Consider the following 16,714-nt stretch of genomic DNA (forward strand, 5'->3'; position numbering starts at 1 on the left):
TGAAGAAGGCCAGTTAGATCTCACGCTAATTTTTACATCAGCGCAACCAAGGGGATCTACATTTATGAAATTACACTTTCTCTGTCTCTCATCTCTGGAAAAGTTTTTACACTTTGACTTTGTCAAGTTTTGTTTTTATTGGATAAATAAAATACCACAAGAGTACGAGTTAGTAACACAACAGTAGTGCATGTTGCCAATTAAATAGTGTAATCTCACTTACATGTGGTCTCTATAACAGAGACAGTGTCACTCTCTGATTCATCTTTGAACACGGCCGTCAACATAACTTCATACTCGGTGGATGGACTCAGACTGTTCAGGGTGTATCTGTTATCATTTCCACTCAAGACCACCTGCAGAAGACAAACACACAGACACAAAGCTTAGTCTCATTTGACTTTTAACTACATGGTCTTGCCAAAAATACACTTTTCCAACCATGTGCTTGTCCTGTTTTATAAACATTTTGAGTCAAAACTGAACATAGACAGTTTGGGTAGTAATCGAATACAAAGTAACTGAATCATTATTTAAAAAGCTAAATGTGAGTGATTGTATTCCATTACAGCATGGCGGTTTCCTGAAAATGGTTAAAAATAGATCACTTAAAAAAATGTGTAACAATTTGTGTGCACTAGGGGTGTAAAGCAGAACTTTCATCACAATACAATATTATAGAGATTCTTTGGACAACAATACGATACGTGCCGAATCACAAAGTCAGCCATGATATTATTGTGATTTGTGTCAGCTGGGATAGTCTCCTTCAAGTATACGCGGATATGGACAATGAATGAATTAACATTGAATCAATATATTGATCCAGATCGATGTATCGTTACACCCCTAAAGCACAGTTTATTTGTCATGCTAACATTAAGGACGGAACGTGTTGTACACTGTATTGAAAAGGCCCTTACTGCATATATAAATACTATTTGACTTAACTTGCTCATTATTTTTGGCTGAATACTTAGAAAATTAGCTATGCAAAAGTTGTATTGATGAGAGGCCACAAATATGATCAGTTTATTCAACATGTGATTCACATGTTATATTCTTTCCCAACACTGAACGTAGGTAAAGGTACATTCTTCCAATTGCTTCTTAAGCCACACGCCTCAAAATATTAGAAAAATGGTTAGCAGAAGATATTTTAAAGCAATATGAAAAGCTTTGGTCTATTTTGTCATTGCAGAGGCTATCACATGTGCTTCAAGGTACTCTATGAGGAGTTTGTAAGGGACTGGTCCCCATTAGCAATACACCTGAAAGACGGATGGTTAGAAGTAGGAAGCATGGGGGTAACAAATACAACAGAATAAGTACGTACAAACCAGATGTTGTAAACTGATTGTGACTATTGCTATTGCTTACTTTTTTTTACTTTTGCTTCAGAACTTTAGAACATCATGTCCCACTTTCATCCAGACTTAATCTGAGATTTGAAAGATGGTTATATTGCAAATAAAGGTCATATTACCAATTGAACTTGACTTGAAAAAGTATAAAAAGTGCTTCCTATTTTTAATTCTGTTTTATCATGTTATGTTTCTTAATATGCTGTTCACATTTCAGGTCACCTTCTTCTGTTTTGTACCTTCATTTGTTGTTACTGAATTTGCTGGAAGAAAATAAATAAGAAGAGTTTCCTAAGTTACCCTCAAGATGTGATAAAATTTTGGGCATTAACCAACAGTCTGACAAGATTATTTATACTCTAAGTGCAACACCAGACGTTCAAAGCCAAGGTCATCGCTGAGTTTTAGTAGAGAAAGCTGCTAAAAACATAAAATAACAAATCGCCTCAGTGCTCGTAATTTCAGTCTTGAAAACAGCAGGAAATGGGGGTGCATATTTTAAGAAGCTGGTGTCTGTGAAAACAAACTACTTAGGGATTTGGTTGTAACGCTGTGTAAAATAAATTATGAATTGTAGAAATTCATTAAATCATCAAGGCAGCAAGAATACAGTTTGTATAAGGCCATTGTGAGACTAACAAAAACGATCATCATGCTGTGACTATTTCAGAAATATGTGGCTTCCCTGAATATTACAGCAACGCCAGTTGGATCAACTATTACTTCAGGACTCCAAACGACCAGTATAATTTGTATGACACAGAAACAAATCAGACCCAAGGTAAATACAAAGAGGTCATCAAAAGTACAGCCTGCTTCCATGGAGAGCAACAGTGAAATTGGAAATTTACTGTAGATGACTCAATAACCATATTATGTGCAGGAATTTGTGTCTTTGCAGAGTCCTTTGAGGCTCAGTTACATGCAAATTTCACCAGTGGGGCCGACCATTTGAGCTTTCACTGTAGCAAGTGAGTCTTTAGTGATTCATTCTCTCTTTTCTTTGCATATTTCTTTCCCTTTAGTCCGATACTGTTCCATATTTTACAGCATTGCCCTGTGTGATATTTGCTTGCTTAAAGAGTGATGTTACTGATTAATAAAGAGCACAAAAAAAACAAAACCTGCTTTAAAAAAAAGTATCAGGACGCCAGTAAACAAATTAGAGTTCCAACGATTAGTTGACTAATCGATTAGATGCCAATGATTAAAGGGACAGTTCACCCCAAAATCAAAAATACATAATTTTCCCCTGGCCTGCAGTGCTATTTATCTGTATAGATTGTTTTGGTGTGAGTTGCTTAGTTTTGGAGATATCAGCCATAAAGATGTCTGCCTTGTATTCACTATAATGGGAGTAGATGGCACTCTTGTCGTGCTCAAAGTGCCAAAAAAAAAACTCAGCAACAATATCTCTTACCAGAAATCATGACCTGGCTGCTCAAAATAATCCACACACCTTGTTTTGAACAGTTTCATGTACTATTGTCTTTGTGCAGTAGAATCTGCCAGTAGTTCCAGTAGAACTACAAGTTCATGTTCATGAAACTGTTCACAACAAGGTCTGTGATTTATCTTGAGTAAACGGGTCATGATTTCTCAAGAGAGACACTGGTTTTGAACTTTTCAAATGCACTTTTTGGTGCTATGACCACCACAAATTGAGTGCAATTTAGTCCTATTATATTGGAGAGAATGCACAAATCTCTACTGCAGAAAACTCTGCAACTCACACTGAAAACATCTTGGCGGATAAACAGCACTCCAGGCCAGGGGAAAAAATTGTATGTTTCATTTTGGACTTTGGATTGCCAACTATTTTGCCAATCAATTAAGTGTTTTCAGTCAATTTTCAAAAGAAAATGATCCAAATTCTCAGATTTCAACTTCTCAAATGTGAATATTTTCGGGTATCTTTAGTCATCTAGGACAGTAAACTTGTGGTGGTTGTGGACAAGACATTTGCGGACATTAACTCAGGCTTTTTGTAAACACTGATTGATTTTTCACTATTCTCTGACATTTTATGGACTAAACAAGAAATAAGTAATTAATCGAGGAAATAATTGACAGATTTATCAATAACGACAATAACCATCAGGTGCTGCCCTAAAACAAATGAATGTTTGACGGTACTGTTTAATCTCCTCTCAGATACAACAATACAAAGCAGTCGGTGGAGGATGCAACTGTGTGTGTGCATGTGTGTGTCTGTGTGTACAATGTGTAGAGTATGTGGGTGAGAGACAGAGAAAAGCTGCATGTATCCCTTTCTCTATGCTGGCGGAATTACCAGCCCACCTCTCCAACTCCCCAGAGTGTTATTTTCAGCCCTGATGACTCTCAGCAAAACACACAAACACACACGTCGCTCGACATGCACACACAAATACACACACGTACACACTCTTACAGAGCTAAGGGCTCTATCGCTGCCGCCCAGCTGTCTCTAAACCCCAGATCATGGTAATAAAACACCCAAGCCATTAATTTCTAGATTTATTCAGCCTTTATTTATACTCAGCCAGGCCAGGGGTTTTACCAGCTACCACTACTGTAGTTAAGCTTATATGCAGTCTATAGAGTACAGGCTCTTCTTTATCTGGACACATGGAGTGCAGCTGCTGCTTCCTCTGGAGATGGAGATAATAAGTGGACCCAGGCTGAATGTTAAAATTTGGAATCATTCCATGCTAAATTGTATATTGGTGTAATATTTGCCATGTTTCTTGTTTAATGTCTATCAACATGATGAAGGATGATCTAGCGTCACTGTCACACTTTATCTCTTGTTGCTGAAAAAGTAATCAGGAAAATGGTTTCTAAAACTGTGCTTTTGAGCACCTTTTAAAGCAATATACAAATAAAATGTATTATATTATTATTATTATTATTACAAACTTTACATATCATATTTTATTGGCACTGACCTCCTTTGTGTCGCCACCTGTGAACGGCGCCCAGGAGAGTCTGTAGAGGACGATGTCACTGGCTGAATGATCCCAGCTGACCTGGAAGCTGTCTGCGCTGACATCATTGGAGCGCAGATTCAAAGGACCAGGAACTGGAGCTGAGAGGTAGAGAGAGAGTTAACATTTTTGAATTTTATATTACATTTTCTTTTTCTTTTACCCTAAAGTCCTTGAACATCAACAATAAATATACGCTCTGAGTTTGTCAAACAACAGGAAAATGTATTATTAACCACCCAGCCAAATTTGAATGATTAAAAAAAAAAATACAGAGTAAATAAAATTAGGTTTCAAAACTGTTAGAAAAAGAGGCAGTTTTCTCTGCTTGAAACACTGAGGCGTGTCTGCTGTCTCAAGTGTTTTTTTATCAGCTTTGGGTTGTTGGAACTAAACTGAGCAGTAACTCCTGACTGATTTGGTGGGTGAACGAAACAAACCAGGTTACTTAAGACTCACTCACTGACTCACCCTGCTAATGCTAATGTGCTTTAGTTTATATAGTGTTAGGGGACATATGGCTCCAGTGCGTCATAGTTTATATACATATTACATATTTAAGCAATTATTTATAATGTGTTTAGAAACAAAATTCAGATTTTTCTTTCCAAAGATTAAACTGTCATTTCCATACAGCATTTTTTTTAAATAATGTTCTGATTTTCTCACAGGATTCTGTGAAGCATTCTGCATTGGTTTTTCCTCCCAATGCCTCCCACTAAGCAGCTCATGCTCTGCATTGATCAAAGGGGGCTTGGCTGGCACGACGGCTGCACGGCATGATGCAACTTTCATGGAAATGTTGCGTGAAACATTTACGGTTGCAGTTTAACAACATTTATCCTGATTGTTTTCAATGCTGCACAAACACTGAACATTTGTTGCCCCAAATTCGTGCAGGTGCAAAAAAAATGAACATCTACTCTGGTTGCACCAAGCCAGAGTAAAACTCAAGCTGTGTATCACTGAAACATGTGACAGTTAAAATACCATGTATCTATGCAACAAATAGTAAAAGTGTGCATATCCATGAGCTTGCTTCAGTTTGGAAAGTGGTTCATTCACTGCCCTGGAATTAAACTGCTGCTTTCCTGACTGCAGGGGCTAATTTATTTTTAAGCTTAAAGTGTTTGTTGAGCAATTATCTTGACTTACAACAACAGTGTCGTACCAGAACAGTTTGCTGTGAACTCTAATCATGCAGGTTCCCACTATTTCCCACTCCTCCACTAAAAAAAACCTGAAAAGTGCTACCACGTTTGTGTAACTTCATGAAGCACTCTTTCCTAAAACTGCTCCACTGACCAAAGTTTGCCAGGAGATAAATAAAAATCAACAAGACCCTTCAGAGTGAGTGGTCTAATAGCAGCTTGCCAGAAATACATTTCTTTTAGCTGAGTCAGCACTGGAGCCCAACTGCTTGTTGCTTAAAGGGATATTCCTGCGAATCAATATCTGTTAGCGTGACAGAATAGTAAGGGACAGTGGAATGACCTTTTAATGTGACTGGGCTATTATGCCGAGGTGTAAATGAGATGGGCAGCCCGCCAAGATAGCAGAAGGAGCAGTAGGGGTAATAAAATTCAACGCTGTTTGGCACTAAGAGAGAAATAGCTTGCCTTCTAATGGTGTTGATACAACTATTTTCAAGAAATTGTGACAAAATTGTCCTCAGCAGAGACGGTGATAAGGAAATAACACCAGTGTAGAAGACAAATTGGACTATAATAATAACAAAAGCCAACCAAACAAACAAAAAACAACAAACAAATGTACTTGATAACATCTGCATCTGCTTGTATTTGGATTCAGGGTTTGCAATGAGTCCCATGAACTAACATACTAATTATAGGACAGATGCATAATTATTTGTTGTTTTTTAAAGCCTTTATATCATTCTGTTACTTTCCCAGGGCTCGAAATTAAGTTTTTTCCTCAGTGTTCCAGACCTTACAACCATTCTCCCAAATGTAAGTTATTTTGATTTCTTTCCAAAGTTGCTGGTCATTGAATCTGTACAACAGGTTTTACACAATTATAGACTTTTAACAGTGCAATTAGTTAGACACTGCAGCTCAAATAGCATGTGTAACTTTTTTTTTCTGGCACAGATATGACAAAGCAACCTTGAATAAAATACTAACTATTTTTACAGTGTTTAATTTCCATGACCACTTATATACGGAGCCAACTGAATGACTGAATGAGCTAATGGTTATTTGCATTCACTGTAGGAGTGTTAATATGTCACTTTATCAAATCTTTATTTTTTTTTTTTGAGGCAAGACAGCAACCATTAAGATTCTAAATATGTGATCAGTTCATCAAAATAATAATTTGCTTTGATCTATAATAATAAGCTTCTCTGTTGTCTCAGAATTGTCCCAGACTCCACGTGTTTGTGTCACAGGTGCTGTTTTATTTGTCCCCGGAACAATCCTTAATTTAAGTCTCCCAGTAGTGTTCCTTATGTTTTTAAATTCACAACATTAAAATTTTGGTTTGGTTCCCCCCAAAGTGCTTTCCCCAGTGCTATAATCTATGTTACCACTTTTTGTTGACGGCTGAGTGGGACTTTCCAGTTGAAATAAATTGAAAAGAGCCCCCACCCTGCTTTTGTTTACTTGCTTAGTTTCACTGAATTCCTGGATGTCTGTGGGGTCATGATTGTTATTTGATCCCACAGACACTCAACAATTGAGCCAAGATAGCCCAATATTGCAGTTCGATTTCAGACCACAGAAAATACATAAAAAGATCCATACAAAGGCATCTATTTGTTCAGATACACAATACATATTTTTTTCCACAGTCTGAAATGATCTCTTTCAACCAAATGACATATATTTTGACTATTCATCTGTTTTTGATAACTAATGTAATATATATTTTTTCTGAGCCTCCCCTGAAACTGTTTGGAGCCCCCTTGGAGAGGCTCGCCTCCTACTTCAAAAACCTCTGTTCCAAAGTATCCTGACAGTCAAAACGCAGCAGTTTCTTACTGGTGGTGAATCCGTCTGTGAGGGGCTCCGATTGGCCCTCGTCATACAGGGCGAAGATGGCCACAGAGTACTCCATCAGAGATGTCAACTCGCTGAGGTCAAAGGAGTTTAGATCCCCCACTTCCACCTGCACAACACAAACAGACAGATGACATATCCACACAAAAATCCACAGTTATGTATATACAGAAATACAGTAGTTCACTCACAATCAGCTGAAAAGGCCACAAATCCACTAAAACATGTTATTTGTAAAGATTCACTCTATTCTTGTTGTTTACAATTAGAAATACAGTCTCACACACACACACACACACACACACACACACACACACACACACACACACACACACACACACACACACACACACACACACACACACACCACATCACTCCTGTATAATTTTAATAGTTTATTTTCCAAGATGATTTATATCAGGAGTCAATACTCATTCTTATCTGACCTTTTCATACTAAAAGGAACAATCCCTACAATTAATCATGTCATTATTCTATCCTTTCATCCTCCCTTTCTCTAGCTTTCTCATCTCCAGACACAGATGCTCGCAGATCAAAAATCCTGTCAAATATAATTATATTTAAGAATTAAGTCATAAGAACAGAAAATCAAGGAGTCACACGCAACACACACACCTCTTCCGTGAGTAGTTCATCTGTCTTGACCCACATTATGCGGTAACCTTTAACGTTTCCGGGCGCCGGGTCCCAGCTGATGTGGGCAGAGTTGTGAGTGATGTCAGAGAACTGGAGGTTGCTGGGAGGACTCAATGGTACTGAGGAGAGAGAGCAAGTGTTTGATGTTTGTGTGTGCTCTGATGCTTGTAACTTTGAGCGAATCAGGATTTAGACTTGAAGACTTTAAGAGGGTGAGGACATTTTTGGAAGAGACGATCTTATGTCTGAACCTCATCTCTCCAACAATTAAGATGTGTTTTTACAATTAGGGTTAGAATTACATTAAGATTAAGATTGCTATAAAGATTCAGAATGAGGATCCCCATACAGATATAAGTCAAAAGTTGTATGTGTGCGTGCATGTTCATTACTCACATGTAGTTTCCTGGTTTGTAACAGGGTCACCCGCTTCCTCTCCATACATGGCATAAACAGTGACGGTGTATTCAGTGTTAGGGCTCAACCCATCCAGCTCCAACTCTGTCACTGCATCCGATAACTTGACCTGCGGACACAAATGCACAAATAAACTATGTCTGCAGCCAGGATTTCTGTCTTTAGGAGGCTGTAGCAGGGACAGTTTTAATGCTAGAGTGAGGATACTGGTATCATGTCATGCCAGCTTGTCAAGAAGGGGAGTAAATAATGCTCAACTAAAGTTTGGAAAGTGGAAAAAGGTGTCCCTTCACCTCTCACCTCAAGATACTTTGATGAATGCCATGAGGTTTTGGCATGCAACATAAATGTGCTAAAATGGTATTTGAATATTTCTGCATACTGGGGTCCCTTAACAGTATCGGTAATGCATCTATTGAATATAACTAGAAATCTAAGATTCTTGTCTTCAATGAGCCCAACTGTATTCATGTGTGATGATGTTAGTCCCTATAGTGGCCATTTCATTGTAGTGAGACCATATTTGACCTCACCGTATGAAATGACTATTGTCACCTCTAGGATAATTACAGCCTCATGAAATTTCACAACCACAAACCCTTTAGAGACCCTTTAGAGACCCTTCACAGACCTTTTGATGAACAACTGTGTAATAAATGGTATCAAGTCAAAAGCTGCTGCAACAACTTGAGGCATAATTGAGCATGGGAATCATAATCTTCTAAGCCCCTGTATAATGTAAACTATCAAAACTAGAATAGGTACTTAAAGAAAACACGATAATCAGGTCCCCAGCATTTAGATGATGCAGATGCTGATGACAACCCCCCCCCCCCCACACACACACACCAAAAAAAAGACAGAAATTGGTTGGGGGGAGTGCAAGAAGAAAAAACAAATCTCAAATTTTTATCTGCCAAATTGCTGTTTAAAACTATAAGAGTATCTATTCAGTGTATCTTTCTTTTTCTTTTTCTGTCTTTTAATACCTCCTTCTCATCCAAGTCTCCACCATCTGTTAGCGGTGCATACAGCAGCATGTAGCCAGAGACTCCGTCCACACTGTCCCATCTTGCTTTCATGGTGCTGTGAGTCACATCAAACAGCTGGAGGCCCGTCACTGTGGGAAGGGCCACTATACACACACATGACCACACACAGACAAACACACAGCTAAATCAAGTGGGGAATCACACTAATAAAGTCTTTTGAGTAAAGGTTGATAAATACACAGTTCTGCCAGCACTGTGGAAGAGTAAAAACCCATTTCTTGTCTTTCTGGATGTTTTTATCTTCCTGTATTATGAAAGCATCATTTTCAATATGTCTGGCTTTCATGGCTGTCAAACTTTCAAGCCGTTGTTATTAACTTGTGATCTCAGATGTTGACTGAAGCATTGATGTGACGTTTGGTAAGTATATTTCTGCGTGTGCGTGTCTGTTTGTGTGCAGGAATAAACTTACGGGTTGTTTCTGATCCTCTCAGAGCTTCACTTGCCTCGTTTGCGTACACAGCAAACACAGCCAGCTGGTACTCCGTAAGAGAACTGAGATGCTGTAACACCACTGAAGTCTCACTACCGTCCACCACCGCCTGGGGTGCAGGAGCAGGAAGGAGGGAGCGGGGAGGTGAAAGATAGATGGAAGGGACAGAAAAACAGAAATGGCGTCCAGAAATGGATGAGAGAAGAGGGGGGGGGGGGGGAGGGGTTGGAGGACAAAGAATGGCAGGGAAAATGGAAAGTGGGGCAATAAATGGAGGAAGATGAAAGTGACAAATGGACGAGAGGAGTGAGGGGGGAAGAAAGAGAGATCGAGAGAGAATAGTAGAGGAGGGGAAAAACACAATCGATTTATTGAATGGGATGAAGCACAAATGTCTAAAGCAAAATAATATTTTTTCATTGTGATCTGAATGGATGACAGTTGTGATACAGATTAGGTCCGAGCTGAGCCAGCTGGAAAGGTCTCCTCACATGCGGCTCCAGACCATCTGGTCCCTGTAAACCCAGCTAAGCAAAAGATTTAATGGTTTCTGTGGTCAAATGTTCTGGAAAAATCCAGCAGGTGCCTGGATCAGCCCAAGTATCATTTCTAGTGAGCCTTCATTACCTGCAAGGATGTTCAGGGGAGTTGTGAATGGAGCGATGAGAGCGAGAGGTTTGGATGAATGATACCACCAGTGTCTCAGGGAAAAACTGAGCTCAATCCACACACCTGCCCCAAGACCTCAGACACAGGGATTCCCATCGGTGCAGTAAATATGATGGAAAAACTGAGAGCACCCCGGACTAAACCCACCTTTCTGACCTGTATTTTTTAGGTTCTGCTTTAGCTTCGACACATATGCATGCACAGCTTTCAGACAGAGAACCCACATCAGATTTTTTCTTGCAATGACATGAATATTCTTTATTTTATACAGTGATAAATTTGTTTGTCGTGGTTGTTTACTCCCTCAGCTTTTCAGCATAGTAAATGCAGTAGAAAAAATATATCAAATATCACAAAATTTAAATAAATACAATAGCCTACTGAGATATCACATGGTTGATTATTTTATTCTATAAAATGAATGCGACTGACTGCTGTATTGTGTTTGTTTTACCATTCAAACATTCAATGCCAAAATAATTCATGTCAGTTTTTTACATATGCTGAGGACATGGTTGGCTATTTTTATTTTATTCAGGATTTCTCCAGGTTTCAACAAGTTAAATTTGAGAGGTTTTATTTTGTTCTAATTTTAAGACATTTTTAAAACTGTTATAAATGCAACTTCAGATCTATTTGACATCCATACTGGCAAAAAAGTACAAAGGTCCCAGAATGTTGTTAGTTTCAGAATGACACAGTAACATTGGGTGACTGGAGGTGTTTGCTGGTGGATTTCCATGGTGTCTTTATGTTTTTGTAACAACCCAAGTGACTCTAACGCCTTTATTCCCACAGTCACTTTCAGCATTTTCTTGCAAAAGATGCAAAAGATGGCTCTAAAATTCTTTATTTTCCACAGGCTTCAACCAAAAACTAAATGTGCTGTTTGTGAGCCAGATCTCACTGAACTTGCACTTATCGATATTTAGATTAAAGTAACATCAACAGAAACAATTTCCATGCATTACTTTTAGAAGTTACTATTTTTTGATGAGAGAAGATGTCATGTTAGCGCACACACCATATTACAAAACATGAGCAGGGTGTGCGCCTATAATTTCTGACCCGGCAGCCCAGTTTTGCATCAGTGGTCACTGGTTCCATGTTGGTTTTGTTTTCTATTTGTTATAGTATGATCAGTAGAATTTTTTTCCTAAAAAATCCTAAAACATTAAAAACTGGTCACCATTCACTTACACTGTTGGGGAGATTCAGCAACACTGTTTTCCTGTGAAACTCCAGTAGTGCTTTGTGTACTGTACCCAACCTCCACCGATCAGCATGATGGTGAGTAGATAATGACTGAATTTTCATCTTTGGGTGAAATATCCCTTTAGGGCCTAAAATTGAGATTATTGGATTTTAGACTTTTTAGGACCTGCAGAAACTGTGTTATTAAAGAAGGAAAACACATGCAACTGACGTCATATGAGGAAAAAATGCTGTACACATCAGGTTTATTATTTAATTAAGGGCAATTTTCACGTTGTCATTTTTCTTTGTTTTGAAATGTAGCAATAAATATATAATAGAGTTTTTTTGTATGTTTAAGTCTGTAAAAAAACACTGTATATACAGTACCTCCTGTGGTTCTCCTCCCTGAACAGGGTAATAAACCACTCTGTATCGCTCTACGTTTCCAGGGGCGTGGCTCCATGAAACCCGAAAGCTTCTGGCAGTCACCTCTGATGTCAGCAAGTCAAGTGGTGGCCCCGTCATCTCTGGTGTCTGTTCTGAAGAAATAAAACCGGACAAAAAGGGAAGAGATTGCATTCGATTACATAAATTACTACCAGTGAGGGACTTTTAAGTAGAAAAACTCACATGCATGGGAGATCAGAGCAAAAGAAGATAGTGCTGAAATATAATCAAAACACATTAGACTGGATTTATGGTGTCCCTCTGTCTTGTTTTCCCATCCTGCATCTTTATATCCACGGAGATGGAAACTTATTAGAGGAAAGACTGAGAAATAGGAGGAGGATGAAGACAGAAGACAATGTGTCCTAAAACAATCACCATTTTATAGCAGGATATCATTTCTATTTGGCTGCTATATGACACCACCATCCCAACGGAGAAACTATGCATTAAATACGACCATCTATGCCCACTCAAGCTTGCTATGGCTGCTGTTCAACTTCATTTCAATTTCACTTTTTTTTTCATCTTTAAGCCATTTACATTAGGTAGAGCAAAAATAATCACTGTTGACTGCTTATAAAATTTTACTTTGCTTTATTTCAGATAGTTAAGTAGTGCAGAATGGAGTCAGGACTCTAGTTTGCATGCAAGTGCATAAAAAAGCTTATCTGAGTTATTAAGTATGCATGGCCGCTGCACAGGCTCTCTTGTTTCCTTACTCTGCTTGATGTCCTTGTCTTGCTGCTCCACTTGTTCACACACTGTTCTGGTCAGCCCCTCCACTATGGAGCTCATGATGTTGAAGTCAGCCACGTTGTAAACATGAGTGCTGTCTGGCTCCGAGGCGATGGAGTGCAATTCATTCTCATCAGCATTCTTCACACCTAAACGCAAATATATGATTGTTAGCAGAATGTTTAGAGACAACATATGGTATTAATCATTCTTCACATAAATGCATGACAGCACAGAAGGTCAGGTGTTTTTTAACTCATTGTGCTACAGAGGGGACTTGTCCCAAGTCTCTTTCTCCTCTTCATGAGTGTATTTGTGTGTGTCCATTCTTACCAATAGCAAACAGCTCAACACCAGCATTACGCAGGCTCTCTGCAGGTGGTATGACATCATCCTGGGACTTTCCGTCTGTGATGAGGATCCCAATCTTGGGAACACCGACTCGTGAGCCAGATTCAGGCTTGAAACAGTTCTCCAAGATATAAGTGAGCGCAAGGCCTAGAGAGACATGGAGAGAAAAACAGGAAGAGGAGGGATGAGGAACAGAGAAACAGAGAGAGGGCCTAGGGTGGATGAAAAGGAAACAAAACTGAACGAAACATTAAAGAGAGAAAACTAAGCAAAAACAAAAAGAACATGCGAAAAATGAGAAAGTAGTGCACAGTGATAGTAGCAGGATTATATAGAAAGCCAAAAGAGAGAAATGCAAAGAAGAAACACTTCTTTTTGCAGACTTTTAACAAGCGAAATTTGTATCCAGCAACAGTAAAAAAAAGCAAGACAGCATCAGTGAAATCCAGCACCTGTGAGAGTGTTTCCTCCTTTGTAGGGCAGGTTCTTGACGGCATCAATGACAGCATCTTTAGTGGAGAATGCATTTAGATTCCACTCTATCCTGGGATCTCCACTGTACTGAGCCAGACCTAGAAACACACATTTACACAAACACAACTTGTCATTTGCTTGTATTATTCCCTCAAACAGATGTGAGCAAAATATCAGGGCCAAGAAAGTAATATCTTTATCTTCATCAGAGCATCATGAGTTAAAACGGACTAATAAATCCTTAAGTTAACAAAGGAGTGCCTCAGATTTTTTTTCCATCACTAGTAAGCTGGATAACCATTGCCTGTTTAATGTATGTGAGCAAAATATCTGTATTAAGGCTATTAAAACATTTACACAAACATCACAAGACCATATTGGTGCACCCATCTGTTCAAGAGGGAAAGTAGCAGGAACCCACCTATCCTCGTCTTGTCAATGCCAACATCAAAGGCATTAACAAGGTTTTCCAAGAACATACGGACCAGACGGAAGTTGAGCCGACCAATACTCCAGGAGCCGTCCACCAGGATCACAATGTCAGCAATCGCCTCAGTATGGCACACAAACTGATCCACTAAAAGATGGAGAGGAGAGAAGATGACATGAATTCAAATCCACCACAGCCAGGGACAACCAGACAGAATAAAGGACTGATAAAAAGATAGATGAAAAGACAACTCTTAAAATACATAATGCTTTTACTTCTGATGTGCACGTGTTTCAGCCAAAACTCAGGAAACATAATAAATTCACACCTCAAATCTGTGCAGGTTTCAAGTTGTTTTTATTGAACAAAGCACATATCATCATGTCAACCAGACAGCCGCAAACACAAAATTAGAAAACATGTCAAATAGACATAAACCATTTTCTCTGCATACGGTACAATGATGAACAATAGACAATCAAAAGCAATAAAAAATGTTCAATAAAATATTCAGTAGTTTCACTTAAATTCATTAAATGGAACCTGACAAAAAAGCACAATAAATACACCCTGCCTCATGAAAAGTGTGTCATATCCCTTGATAATAGAGTATCATGATGATCACACATTAATATAGCGATTTAATTCAAAGTAAGGTGGTTAAATCCAACCTTTTATTCTGCTAATCTTAAAGGAGAAATCTGTAATATATTTACTGAATTAATTTATAAATGACCAAGATATATCTTCAGAATTAAGGAAACATACTAAGCTGAAATATTTGCTTCTTTGACAGGAATGCTGCAGGCACAGTGTTCCCCTTTGAAATTTTTATTCCAGGCTGGAATAACTGTTTTCATTTGCTCATTTCACATTAATTAGAGTTCAAATTTATACAGAATCTTTGCTTTGTTTATGAGTCAAAACAGTTAAATTAAGCAGGCAGTTGGGCAGGTAGTGACTGAACTCCAACTCCAGAGTGTGTGTTTTTGGAGCAGTGGACTTTACAGGCTCAACCAGACAACTGACAGTTATAACCAGCTGATGAGCTTACAGTGTAGTGTACACTTCTGCCGTGTTGCTTTTGCCTGTCTGAGCTTCCTCGAGTCTGGGGAGAAGATATATATATAAAATAATAAAACCCTAACCCTATCATAATCTATCATTATATAAATATTATTGATAACTGAAATGAAGCATTCTATTGTCTTTTTCCTCATCTATATTGCAAAGCCCTAATCTGAATGTTAGTCAACAGCCCAAGCTCAAACACATATCCTGCATCTTTCTATCTTGCCCTAAAAACATGTATAATACATGATGCAAAAAGACCTCATTTGAACTTAGTGGTGTCTTTTTTCCAGTATCTCTCCTGAGCCCATCTTCTTGGAATTACACTCTAAACAAATAATTAGAAAACTGACTCATTCTTCATTTGAAAGACAGTTTTAAAGGGTAAGCTCACAAATGAAACCTCCCACTTGAAAGTAACTGCGAGAACTCACATACACACAAACACACACTTTCGTTAGTTCATTTATCATAATATCATAACTGCTTATCTCGTCATCCTGCCCTGTATCATACTCTACAAATGAAAACATCCATTTAACAACGTTGCATCATAAATCCCTTATCTGTCTACAGAAGTAACAGTGAATGACCCAGAAGATGCTGATGAGGTTGAACATTTGCGTCTAAATGAAGAATAACAGTAAAACAGAATGCTGACTGTAGGAAATGTGAATTATTACTTTGCATTTTTGTTCACAAAAGTACATTTTAAAGGTTAAGATAAAAATTACTGAGTGGAGTTATACTATATGAGTCAATCAATCAATTCAAAATGAGTAACAGGCTTTTTTTTTTTTTTTAACATCTCTTTTAGGACAGCGAGGAGAAAGATTTGATTTCTCACAATGCTTCAACAACTGATGTTAATTTAGTGGCTCAGGTGCAGACTGAGTAATTGCAATGTCCTGGATTAGTCCCAAGACCTTTGTGATAATTTTGTTTCACTTGTGTTCTTTGTACATTGTCAACTATCAACTGTAAAATAACACAAAATAAGATAATTTGCTATCTGTGCTACTTGTGCTTCTATCTCAGGCCAACACTATCTCAAGATTGAAATTCATAGAAGAGATTGTGTAATGATACGCCATGCAGGTATTCGTTTCAAGAAGTGATTTTCCAGACAGAGCCGTCTGTCTGCTGTCTCTGTCTGTCTGACTGTTTGAACCATCCATCTGCTGCAGTCGGCAGACGGAAGAGAGTAGAGAAGACAACAAGGTCAACAGATAGCTGATGACAATTTTTGGTTTGCAAATGCAGCATCATATACAACACTGAGGTGCTATTATAAAATACTCCTCAGGTAGTATTTTGAAAATGCCAAGAAGATTATGAATATATCCTCAGAGGTAAGGCACACAATGGTCACAGATGTGATATTTTGCCAAAATTGATGATGCCTTTTAGAGTGGCCTATATGGG

The 16,714-nt window shown here is 38.4% G+C and overlaps 1 protein-coding gene across 1 annotated transcript in view; it reads right to left on the reverse strand.

Annotated features, from left to right (window-relative positions):
- Window positions 1-16,714, reverse strand: part of col14a1a (collagen, type XIV, alpha 1a) — a 170,744-nt gene that overhangs the window by 104,532 nt on the left and 49,498 nt on the right. The window contains exons 5-16 of the mRNA XM_084726318.1: window positions 14,210-14,365; window positions 13,767-13,886; window positions 13,297-13,461; window positions 12,948-13,112; window positions 12,166-12,317; window positions 9,892-10,021; window positions 9,417-9,562; window positions 8,407-8,536; window positions 7,990-8,129; window positions 7,336-7,462; window positions 4,295-4,434; window positions 224-356 (exon numbers count right to left, since the gene is read on the reverse strand). Coding sequence (XP_084582444.1) covers window positions 224-356; window positions 4,295-4,434; window positions 7,336-7,462; window positions 7,990-8,129; window positions 8,407-8,536; window positions 9,417-9,562; window positions 9,892-10,021; window positions 12,166-12,317; window positions 12,948-13,112; window positions 13,297-13,461; window positions 13,767-13,886; window positions 14,210-14,365 — 1,704 coding nt within the window. The remainder of the gene's footprint in view (window positions 1-223; window positions 357-4,294; window positions 4,435-7,335; window positions 7,463-7,989; window positions 8,130-8,406; window positions 8,537-9,416; window positions 9,563-9,891; window positions 10,022-12,165; window positions 12,318-12,947; window positions 13,113-13,296; window positions 13,462-13,766; window positions 13,887-14,209; window positions 14,366-16,714) is intronic.

This window comes from Lutjanus erythropterus, chromosome 9 (assembly GCF_056507025.1).
Source record: "Lutjanus erythropterus isolate fLutEry1 chromosome 9, fLutEry1.hap2, whole genome shotgun sequence".
Classification (NCBI taxonomy): Eukaryota; Metazoa; Chordata; class Actinopteri; order Lutjaniformes; family Lutjanidae; genus Lutjanus; species Lutjanus erythropterus.